This window comes from Canis aureus, chromosome 23, assembly GCF_053574225.1.
Source record: "Canis aureus isolate CA01 chromosome 23, VMU_Caureus_v.1.0, whole genome shotgun sequence".
Classification (NCBI taxonomy): Eukaryota; Metazoa; Chordata; class Mammalia; order Carnivora; family Canidae; genus Canis; species Canis aureus.
Window position 1 is genome coordinate 11922501 of NC_135633.1, and position 12553 is coordinate 11935053.

Sequence of the window (12553 nt, forward strand, 5' to 3'; positions counted from 1 at the left end):
TTGTTTTGCTACTATATTTCATTCCAACTGCATTTGTTATGCCACTCATGTCTTTTCAAAATATATATGTGCTCCTCAACTTAAGGATAAGATAAAGATAGTGACAGTCTTATAGAATGCCTAAAATTTCCATTTAAAAATATTGCTTTCTGGTTTGCCTGTCTAGATGTCATTGAACTTTTACAATTAAACAGCTTGAATATCATTAGTGATTTATAAAACGATTTAGTTGAATGATGTTATCCTGTAAAGATAGATATACATGTCTATTAGCGTTGGAAGCACCGAAATATTTATAGACCTGTTGGCTTCACCTTGAAAAGAAGAAGTTAAGAAGACATTTATATGTTATCCTCAGCCTTTCTGTTTCCTGTGTAGAGGAGAAAAGGGACTATATTGAAGATTGTTAAGACAAGATTGTCTAATCTAGGGTAAGAAAAAAGCTTCCAGTCTTTACTGTGGGATCTGAATACTGGATCTTACCCTTCTCTTGGTCCTTGCCCAAACTTTCTTATGAATGCTTTTCTTTATTAACAAAAAATTATGATATAGCGACTTTCCCAGTATCTAATAAGCCGTCTCTTAACTCATCGCATATAGATAGGTATAGAAAGAAAATTACAGGTAGATCAGAACATTGACAAAAATGCATGTAATAAAATGTGCATATATCCCAATTATCTATTTTTAGAACTTTCCAAACTATTTCCCACATCGTAGCTAGAATGACCACATCATTCATCCCTTATCTAAAATACTGCAGTGATTTTGAAATATTCTTAGAATAAATACGAAGTTTACCAAGTATGGTCTACCAGGAAGTGAATGGTGTGAACTTTTCCTACCTAATCTGGTACTCTACTCCCCTTTAGTTTTCCTTGCTCAAATTTTACTGTCTTCTTTCAACTTCTGGAACATACTGGAACTCCCCCTCCCCCACCCTCTCAGGCAGGGCTTTTGCCTATTTTGTTTCTGTTGAAAAGCTCCTTGACCACTCTCCAACTCTTGGACTAGTTAACTCTATTCATCTTCCTGTTAATTTGTTACTTTTTCTGTCTATCTTTCTTACACTTGGACCTCCCAAACTTGGTTAAACTTTCCCCCAAATACCTGTCATTTTGTAATTCTTTTTTAGTTGTAGTTTACATTTATATGTGTGATTTCTTGGTTAAGTGCCTCCACACTTTAGATGACAAAGTGCATGAGAGTAGGGAATTCCATCTGCCTGTTCTTGCCATGGTTTCAGTATCCTTAGTTCTATACAGTATCTGACACATAGCTGTCATTCAAGAAGTATCTTTTTTTCAATGAGAAATGAATAAAGTGAGTAAATAACTACATTTCATACTTATTTTGTATTTTCTCATTCCTATATATATTAACATAGGTACTAATTGAGCTTTTGCTATTTTGAAGAAATTTTAAGATTCCTTCTAGGAGCCTGCTTTTGTATTTTAATATTTCTAGACCAAGAAGTTCTTTTTTACCAAACTGAAACTCCTATTGCTGAAATAAAAACTTATTTTTAAGAAAATCAGTTCCAGTAGCTTGAAAGAACAGCTGGATATAGTATTTGTGCCTTTATTACGTTTCTAACACATTTTCTAACATCATCTCACTATCTTATTTTTCTTTTAATTTTGGTTTTAGGCCATCTTTCAACTCAGTGAATTTTTAAGAATATGAAAGGATATCGATCATTTGTTTCTTTATTTTTTAAGGACATGAATTGGTATTACGAACCACAGGGTAGTCCTAAGTGTCGTAACTTCTGGGCTGACATCAATCTTACCTTCTGGGAATCATATACTAACAAGCTCTAGCCAGCATCCTCTGACGGCTCCCTTTCTCCATGGGGCCACTCAGAGGATAGGACCACTCCTAACTGAAATATTTTTAGTTTCTCAGATTGTCACGGTGCTTTCTTAGCAGGAATGAAGGGGGCTTCATAAGGAGATTGGAAGTCTCCTCTTCCACACACACAAAAATCGGCAATCTTTGTCCCCTTTGACAGCTGGTGGCATCTTTCTGAAAAGCTTTCAAATCATAGATCATTTCTTCATAATGAAACCTGTGTGGCTCAAATACAGTGGGTTGAAATTCTTATCTTATGCTGTGGTAAATACTCTAATTTAGATTCACAAAAGGATTCTGTACCCTTTACTTAGGAGAGCTGTGCAATTTACCCATAAAAAGACTGTTCAGCACCATTAGTGCATACCGTAAGTGTTCAGCAACATCATATTCATTAAACAGCACATCCTTATGCATAACCTTTTCAACCTCGAATGTTTTTTTCCCTTTGAAGAATGACAAACGACAAAGGGGTGAGGGAGCCCTCCAAGCAACATTGTTGCCTTTAAGGATGAACTTGAAAACTTTAGCTTGATCCACTCACATAGGGGAAAGAAAAAATCAGATTCTTTCTTACCTGAGGCAAGGCAGTCCCCCCCCCCCCTTCTATAAAACTCCATGGCCAAGAGAACAACTCCCGACTTCAGACATGGGTCTTTCCACAATAGAATAGTTTTATGAGAGCAATGATTGAAAAATTCCTTAAATAACAGTTGATAAGCACCTACTGTGTCTTAAATCCTGTGTTAGTCACTGAGGGTAACAATTACTAATATTATAGAATATTAACACAATCCATACTTTCTAATCTTTGATATTACATATCATAGGTTTCCTAGCTCGATCAGATAGATTTGGGTAGGGGTAAAGGGGGTGGTTGGGAGAGGAGGAATATGGTAAAAGGGTGACAATGGGGGTAGTTCTGATTTTTGTTTTGTTTTGTTTTAAAGAGCAAGAGGGAAGAGTGTGAATTTTATTAGTGATGATTCTTTATCTTGGCAGGGGAAATGACTAACTCTGGTGTTCATCCCTTTGGCATTCTGTAGTGTTCCTATACTCACAGTAACCTCCAGTTGTCCCAGATCTTGGTGTCTTAGGGTAGTGCCTTTCTCTAAATCTGCCCTCCCCCTTTCCCTAATTCATTCAGACTTTTCTCAAACTTGTGAGATATCTTCTCACTTCCATTTTAGGTACACCTGAGAGCCTGGCAGAAAAAGAACGGCAGCTCTCTACTATGATTACCCAGCTGATCAGTTTACGGGAGCAGCTCCTGGCAGCGCATGATGAACAGAAAAAACTGGCAGCCTCACAAATTGAGAAACAACGGCAGCAAATGGACCTTGCTCGCCAACAGCAAGAACAGGTGAGCCCTGCAAAAGGAGCTGATGAACTGGAGATGTGGAATGTGCCAAGCTCAGCGAGTAATCACATTGATTGGTTTATTTGTCATAAGCATTCCTAAAGAAAAAAAGAAGGAAAGAAAGGAAGAAGCCTTCTGGAAATCCAGGATCTTAAAGAACAGTGAGGTCATATGTGGAGGACAAAGAGAGGCATCAAAACAACTGGGCATAACTGAAGTGATAACATTGTCCGAGAACATTTGCATTTGATTAATTACCTAGGGACTTATTCACGTAGGCATCACAAGTCTTCCTAGTGTAGCTTAACCATGAGTAAGCTGCTTTTCTCTAGGCCCTACTCTTCTCATCCAGAAAGGAAGGGTCCTGGTCTAGAAAAACTTTGAGGATCTTTAAACTTACTGGTCCAATGATTTTCTCTGACTTCAGAGTTAGGGTGACCATAGGTCTCAGTTTTCCCAGAATAGCCCTGGCTAATGCCTGTTTTCCAGAGTAATTATTAATAACCCCCTATTCACTTGCAAAAGTTGTCCTGGTTTGAATGATAAAGCATATAAATTATATGGTCACTCTATTTATAGCATAGGTAAATCATTGAAAACAGATTGGCACATGGCTCCTCTAAGAATTTGATTCCATTGATTTAGATGTGAGAAAGGAGGAAAAATAGGAGTTTAAATGTGTATCTTTTAAAAAATAAATCACTTTCCCAAATGTTTTTCCTGTCTCATAAGAGTACATTAATCTAACAACAATGATCCTACAGAGTAGTCCCTGATGCTTTAGATCAGACGGACCCAAATTAATGTGCAGTTTTTAGGAATCTGACATTATTACTGGAATTATCTTTTCAGTTAACTGTATTTTATAGGGGTATATAGAGCAATATATGCTCTGTTGATTTTAATGAGTTGTGACGTCTGGTATTTTATATGCTTGAATATTTGCCCACATGTAGGAATATGGACTCAGCCCCTAATGGAAAATAACATAAAGGAACACTGTAAAAAATCAGAAGTTAGAATGTCATTTAGCCATCCAGAGATGACACAGTAATTAACTATTGACACTTGTGAATAAGCTAGCACAAATTAATCTTGACACATTTGCAGACGAGTGATATCTTACAGTGAACACTTTGTAATTATATTTCAAAATGAAAATTAAATGACACTTAAAACTAGGTTGTCATGCTCAATGAAGCGAGCATGTAGCTCAACCGATTGGCAAATAAAATTCAGAATTTGAGCCACATGGTGCTTATGTACCATACTTCACTGTGTCAAACCCATACGTCTAGAGTGGATGATAGTAATTGCACTGTGGTGTTTTGGATGCATTTCTATGCAGCACTTTATCATTTAGGAGGGACCATCAATATTAGATGCCTAGTAGTGTTTCACTGGTTTGCTAAGGGGAAATAAATATTCAGAGGTTCCAGCATCTATACCTAGAGTTGCCGAGTTGTCCATTTCTGATTTGAATGGTGACAAAGAAGACTGGGCCTTTCCAATCTGATTAGACACTGTTTCCATTTTGTTTATATAGCTTTGGGAAGGAGTAGTCCCATCTCTCAAACTCTAGCCTGTGATAGGGGCAGCTTTATCATGAGTTCCAGTTTGAGCCACTCATTACCAGAAACCACAAAGCGACATTTAGGCGTAGACTGCTATTTTTTGTTATCTTGGGCTGAGCAAAATGTGATTTGGGTGTTTCCTCTGCTCTAGGCTGAAGTGTCAAAAAGATTCAAATCTACAGCTGAGGGCTGATCTGCATTCATTTCTACTTCCAAGATGGCCCATTCTAGAATAGTGGCTTTTGGAAATAGAAGAAATAGGAAGGAAAAAACCATAACTCTTGCCTATGGGGAATTACTAAACTAAGTCCTTTTGAGTAGTCTCTGGCCACTCTTCTATCTGGCATCGTACATTGACAGTGAATGTATGCTCATAAGGGGCATCTCACTGGGCTCCAGTTTTTGAGGCAATAGACAGCCTGATGCCTAACTTATGTTTTATACTAAATACCATTATGCTGAAGAAGTTGTTTGCTCCTCTGAGGGGCAGATTCAGCCCTCAACAGGGCTTTCGTTGAGTGGTTAATATTTCTTTTTATAGACCAGATGACATGTTAACATGCTGAATATGACTGTTGGATGAAGGAAGGGAATATAAACTTTGCACATGGATCCTGAACTTTAAAATTAACACTTTACCCTCAAAAGGATAAGTGGATGAATATTAAATTTTGTTTTTATTTTTTTAAGATTTTATTTATTTATTCATGAAAGACACACACACAGGGAGGCAGAGACACAGGCAGATGGAGAAGCAGGCGCCATGCAGGGAGCCCAACATGGGACTCGTTCCCGGGTATCCAGGATCACACCCTGAGCTGAAGGCAAACACTTAACTGCTGAGCCACGCAGGCATCCCTAAATTTTGTTTTTAAAAAACGCTTTGTACATGTGATATCCACAACAAAAAGATTTCTGACTTTTTGTTGTTTTTTTTTCTTTTTTGCACTCCCTTAACAATATTTGTAAGTTTTATCAGTTCTGAAAATCTTTCCTTCAGAAAAGGCCAAAGTAGACCATAAGTAATAGAAAGTTCTTTCCTGTCTTTGCTTACAGATTTTACTTTTTACATCCAAATTAAGCTCTTGAGAAAAATGTAGCCAGAGTTTTCCTGTCTTTATTCTCCAAAGATCAGATTTCCACATAGCCATTCTTTCCAGATGAGCAGTCCAGATATGGATGAACTGTTCATATGTTCACAAGTGTCATACAAGGAGTACTGTTCACCTACAGAGAAAGATTTAGGGGGTAAGCAGAGAGGTGGCACCTGTTTGAAATTTTTCATTTTCTCCAACTTACTAAGTCTGCCTCTCTCATTTTATAGGAACTCTTTCACACAGAAGTGCCCTAAAGCATTCTTGTCATTCCAAGAGAGATACCTGGGGTAATGGCAAAGGTGCAAGCATTTCATTTGAACTTAACAAAACTTTATTTCTGATAGATTGCAAGACAACAGCAGCAACTTCTGCAGCAGCAGCACAAAATTAATCTCCTGCAGCAACAGATCCAGGTCAGTGTATTTTATTACTCTCGGCTGGTTGTACTTACTTTCCTCCTTGCAAATGGAATTTAAAATGCTGCAAATGCACCCCTCTCTTGTCAACAGCACCAATAGGGCTGTTACTCAAGGATGTTGTATACAATTGTGTAAGTGGATGTAGGAAACATCGACCACACAGTGGTCTAAGCATTCTTTTCTGATGTAAGGTGTAAAGAGAATAAACCTTATATCTCTTTTTCCTTCTGTCATTTGCCCAACACAACCCAGTGGAAAACTAAATGGTTTCAAAGGTAGTACACACATGCTCTTTTTATTGCCACAAACCACTTTTTGCTTCGTATTTTACCATTTAATGGTATCACAGGGAAAAGCTGAGGCTTATTCACTTCTTAGGATTGTCTGATTGGGTCAATTATGAGAAGAGTCTTATGACCTGGGAAAAGATTGATAATGATTAATTTGTTCTTTAGCAAATAGGAACTGCATTTCTGCCAGGAGCTGAGGGGAGTAGAAAGATCAATGAATAATTATGTGCCTTCAAGGAGCTTATACTCTAAAAAGGAAAAAAAAAAATCTTGTTCTCAAATAATTGTAACCCAATTTTAAAAATCCCTTTTATGTTGTGGCAGTGTAACACGGTACATAGATCATGATTACAGTGGCCTGGGAAGGAATTCTGATTTCTGACGTTCCTTTAGAACTTGATGGCTAATGTAACTAACAGCTATCTGAGATAGGTAAGGGAAGTGACCTCCATTTTTGAAAAGGAACATAGCTATGTGACTTCTAGGAAACCATAGAGTACGGAGCCAATTGTCTAGTGATTAATCCTGAGGAATACTCATTCCAGATTTCCATCTTTCTGCCACGGCCTCTGTGCTTTCTCTTGATTGCTGTGGATATTTTCTAACCTCTGTGATTTGTGTGTCAGGCTAGTTGGGGTGGTATGTTGGGAATGATAGTATGCCTTTGCTTGAGTTTAATATTACACATTCCTCTATTTAAAAAAAAATCATTCACATATAGTCATAGTTTACTCTTCTACTCTTTCATTGGTGAAAGCCAGTGATTTTACCTTAGAGCCTTGCTTCATTTGTTAATCATACTTGGTGTTCTGTTTTAAAGTACCATTTTGGTATACCTGTACCTCATTTGGCATTTTGTCCTGCTATCTTCACTCAAAGGTTTTATCCAGTGTCTTTGTTTTTGTTTAATTTGTTCTGATTCTATCTTCCATAAGCAAGTGTATATGTTTCAAAATAAAGAGTCCGAATACAGAGGAGATGGAATGTCTCTGGCATTTTTGACAGCCCACTTTTACAATTAAATCTTGGAATAATTTCTCATCCTGATATCTCTTTTATGACTCATGCTGAGATCCTTAATTAAGTAACTGTCCAGGTGTTCCTTGGTTCTGCCCTTATTAGAATTTTCAGTGTGTCTCCTACTGCTAAGGTCAAGATTTTTAGCCTGTGGTTTCCTACATTTTCCTCTAGATTCCTCTCTAAGAACTCTGTAGGTGTTAAATAGCCTGGTCGTTTAGTTCTCTCTGTTTCTCCTATTTGTAAAGTATGAATGGAAGAAGTTTCCTGAGATGTTCCCTGATTTCCCATTTACTTATTGTTTTTACTACATCTTTACTTACTTTACTTACTTTTACTTACTTCTTACTTACTTACTTACTACATCTTTACTTACTTTACTTACTTTTACTTACTTCTTTATTTATTTTGAATGTATTTCACTTCTCAGCCCACTGTTGTTTATATTAAGTGGCTGTCTTAATTGATGTTTGTTTTGTGGTACTGAGGATGTCAGATGAATAGCAGCCAGATCACTTCAGAGCATTTTTATGAAATATTATTAGTATTTATTGAGGTACACATGATGTTATAGTTGTAACTTTACTACATGAAATTGATGCCTTTTTCAAAAAACTATAGAATATGAAGTTAAAATATTATTCATCAGAATGTTCAATTTGAAAAGATAGGAAAATTGTTTTCCAAGTTTTCTAATAGAAGTTTAATTGCTTTCAAAATTGTGGCTATTTCTTATTGTTTAAGTTTTTAAAAATTGAAGCTAATCAGCACTTGATCTCAGCTGTATGAATTACAAAATCAGAGAGATTCAAAATGTCAGAGTTGCATTCATTTAGGAAATACAGAAATCTTTATAATAAGGATTCATATTTTAAAAATAACAGGAAGCATAACCTGTATTTATAGTTCATTCTGTCCTGAGCTACTGTGTTACTTCATATCTTGTCAGTATTTATCTTATCAGTATAGACCATTCAGAGCATTTTTCAAATGCTGAAAAACACTCCTTACACAAAACATATTCATCTCTGACACTTACGAAGCAGGACTTTGATATTCAGACTTTTATTTTGGGGGGAATGGGAAATGGGTTAACTGTGTTTTCGGATGTGGTTTTTGACAAGCTATTGTCATGATAAAATTTAGAAGAGATTATTGTTGGGCCAGTTTTAGTATACTTTTTGAGCAAAATATGAGATGTAAGAGATGCCTCAAACATTCTTCCATCATGAAAGAAACATTTTTCCTTTGAAAACAAAACAGAACAAAGAGTAAAAATAAGGTAAGCATAAAACCTCCTTTTCCTTCTGAAAGCAAATGTGTACAGACAATTTGTGCAAGTTTGACCTTCTTTCTTCTCTTTAAATCTTGGGTCTTAGAACCTGTTAGCTAACATGGTTAGCAAGATTAAGCCATGGCAATTGGCTATGGATCATGAGGATCAAGTGGTTACATTCATGATCACTCTCTACTTCTAGTTTAAAATGCTGACTTGTGAATCAGTGTTGTTTCAGAATTTGCAAGCTGTAATAGAAACAAAGAGAAGAGTGTCTAACCTCTTGTAATAACCACATACCAATACATCTGGGCCTAATATCATTGAGACAAATGAAAACCTGAATGGTTTACACAATTTGAAAAGCAGTGTTTTTCCTTAGAGATAGGAAAAGGCATGATGAAGATAGTATTATAAAAGTCCTCATGCTTATTTTATGTGAAATCATTCAAAACTTATACATGTATTTAAAAACCATTTCATTTATGTATTTTTCTTCCTTAAGTAGAATTTTTAACATAATTTTGCCTTAATAAATCCTAACTAAATTTTGAGAGAGATACCATGTAAGCCATGTTTAGAAAGTCAGATGAATGATTTTGTGAACCAGTGTTTTTATATTTTTGATGAGTCAATTTTTGCCATTAAAAAATCAGGGTAATAACTTTAAATGATTATTAAAATGCTTTAATATTAACAGATCTTTTAGGAGGCTGTTTGCTTAGTGAATTCAAATCCCTCTGTTTGTGCTTTGGGGAAAATGGTGATTCCTCTAATTTGTTTCATATTAAGTAATTCCCCCGATATAAAGCCCAGAAAAAGTTAGACATTTTTGATATTTCCAGGACAGAAATAGCATAGTTTTCATCAAGTCTATGGAAAGCCAAAATAATAGATGTGGAATATAGGCCCTTCGAATTGGGAATGTCGATTCTCATGCTTTAATTCCAAATGACAGATAATTGCTTCAGTAATATTATCTTTTTTGTTTCTACTGTTGCACTAGAGTGTCTTAGTCTTTTGAAGCATTTTATTTATGAATTATGTTGGCCAGTAAACAAAATACACTTTTAGTCTGTTGGACATATCAAAGTATATTTACAATATTTAAATCAACTACTAAATATAAGACTAGTTTAAGCAAAGGAGAAAATACTTTATAAATACTACTTTCTTGATCCATCCATAAATTTATTTATTCAACCTCAATTGACCATGTCATGGTTTTTGAATCTAGAGAAGATAGTCTTCATGGACACAACATACCACATTCTTCACATTCTTTGGTTTCAATAGCACATCACTAGGAACACATTTAGTGATGACATTTTATTGCTAAAACTTAATCTTTGGAAGAGAATTCAGCTTATGAAAATATCTCCATGAGAAATTTGCTTTTCCAGACATGAGCGGTGTTATCCCATTATCCATGTCTCTTCAACCCCCAATTTTAGAGTTATTCAAGTGGCTTATATTGTGTGCCATACAGGCAGTATCCTCTCCTCACATCACTGATGGAACCACAGTGGTCTCCTAACAATGGACTTGCTGGTTGGGGTTTTATTTGGGTATTTGGCTTCCTGGGCCAGAGCCAACAATTTAGTGAACTCATACACACATGCCTTTTTTAGTATAATTATGAAACTTGAAATTCTTAGCTTCTTGTTAATCGTTATGATTACTAATCTTTATGATTAATGTATAATATGCATTGCCCTTTCCTCATCATTTAATACATGCATCAGATGGCAAACTCCATCTATGGAAGGTCTGAACTAAATGCCATTGCTGCTGCTTTCCACATACTCTTTGTCTCCTCTGAAAGCTTTCTGTTTTAAATGCTGTAATATAGGTTGTTTATTTACAACATAAACATTTATTTTTTTTCTTCCTGAAGCTTCACTCTGTATATGAGTATATGTTTTTCAGACACAGTATATTTTCTATTTTGACTATAATATATTCCTGTGTACTCTTCATATATTTTGTGTGTCTCTATGTGTTTGTCATGAGATAGAGCACCCACATTCAATATGCATTCTTCCTCTTCAAGTCTGGTAACCAGGAGAGATGCTAATATTACAAGAAAGGAGATGATTATTCTTAAAACTATTAAACAGAATAATTTGAGATGTACTCTCACCTTTTAAGGAGATAAACCTTACCTATTGTTTCCTTCAATATGATTAACTATAGGCATTTCAGTTATCTGCTGAGCCGAATAAGGACTACCTTTTTATGTGAAGTAGTTGTCTAAAGATCAGAAATAATTACTTTGTACATTAGCCTTCATGGCCTGTATGACCTGGTTAATTAATTTTTTGCTAGGATAATAATAATAGATATATATTTGAGGGTATGCTTCATCATTAAGTATCTAAGTGACCTCTAATTTTAAGAGCTGGACCTTGGCATTTATTGTCTTTTGGAGATGGCTGCAGGAGCCAACGTAAGCCTGATGAAAGTCAGGAGCCCTGTAGTCTCACGCAGTCCCTCTGTCTTATGTTTTATCTTTGTTAATTGTATTTAGCATTGATAAACAAAAAGCAATTACAGTGCTCCTGTTTTGGCTCCAGCCAATAGTTCTTTTTTGTGTTATTGATCAGGTAACGAATCTCCTTCCAACAGCCTCTGAACAGGACTAAATAAACCCACTGGAAGTAATTTGATACTACTATTGGCACTGTACATGTATCTGATACTCTCTTGCAATGAAATGAGAGTTATAAACAAAGCTTAGAAGTCTAGGATTAGCCCCCAGCTTCAGCAAGCCCTTAAAATATTTTGTAATTCTATCTTCAATCATGAATTAGCCAGGAAAAACAGACCCTGTCTCCTCTATTTCTCTGCTGTATGCTGTTTTTAATTGCCCACAGGCAGACTGTTGTGATCTTCTTTGGAAGTTTAAAACCAAGATAAAAATGCAAATCTAATTATTTCTTTTATGTAATCTAATTAACTTTTTAAGTAATGATAGATGCTCCATAGCTTGCTTCAAACATTTTAATAATGAAGTTTCTGAATTATAAAGAATAGGTAAAGCTGCTATAATTCATAAATAGCAAGGGCCTTCACAACTAAAAATATAAATTATCTGGGAATTAGGAAAACTCCATGTTAGCCATGCTAGACTGTTAAAGTTGGAGTGGCTCTAAAAATAAGTGATGCTTGCCCAGATCCTATGAATTACTGTATGGAGGTATTAATCAGCTTGCTACCTGTTTTCTAAATGTGGCCTATGGCAAAGATCTTTCAGCAGACCAGAACCTGAATCTCAGTGCTTTCCAGGCATTGCGGTTCAGTTTCCCCCACCCTCTCTAGGTGACCCTACCCTTCTCTATTTTACCTGCTTATACTTATCTCTGAAACCAGTCCCCAGCTCTGTCTCAAACTACTGATACTAAAAATTCCGGGAAACCAAAGTCTTTGCTTCTTTCTAGGATTAATGAAAAAGGAAGAGTACATGACCTCCTCAGAGGCAGGAGGGTAATGGAGCAGAGTGAGCAGATGATCCAGGTGGTGTGGGCATGTGACATTATGTAACACTGAATCAATCCCATGGGGAAAAGGCAGCTCTCTTCTATTTTTTTCTTGATCTCTTTGATTACATTGAGGGCTCAGTTTAGTGTTAGTCTTTAATACCTTTCTAGGATGTGCTAATCTCTC

The 12553-nt window shown here is 36.0% G+C and overlaps 1 protein-coding gene across 30 annotated transcripts in view; it reads left to right on the forward strand.

The window, feature by feature from the left end:
- SOX6 (SRY-box transcription factor 6) overlaps positions 1-12553 on the forward strand; it is a 665852-nt gene that overhangs the window by 462837 nt on the left and 190462 nt on the right. For all 30 annotated transcript variants that reach the window (XM_077866355.1, XM_077866354.1, XM_077866356.1 and 27 more), the window contains 2 exons: positions 3045-3217; positions 6230-6298. In XM_077866355.1, coding sequence (XP_077722481.1) covers positions 3045-3217; positions 6230-6298 — 242 coding nt within the window. The remainder of the gene's footprint in view (positions 1-3044; positions 3218-6229; positions 6299-12553) is intronic.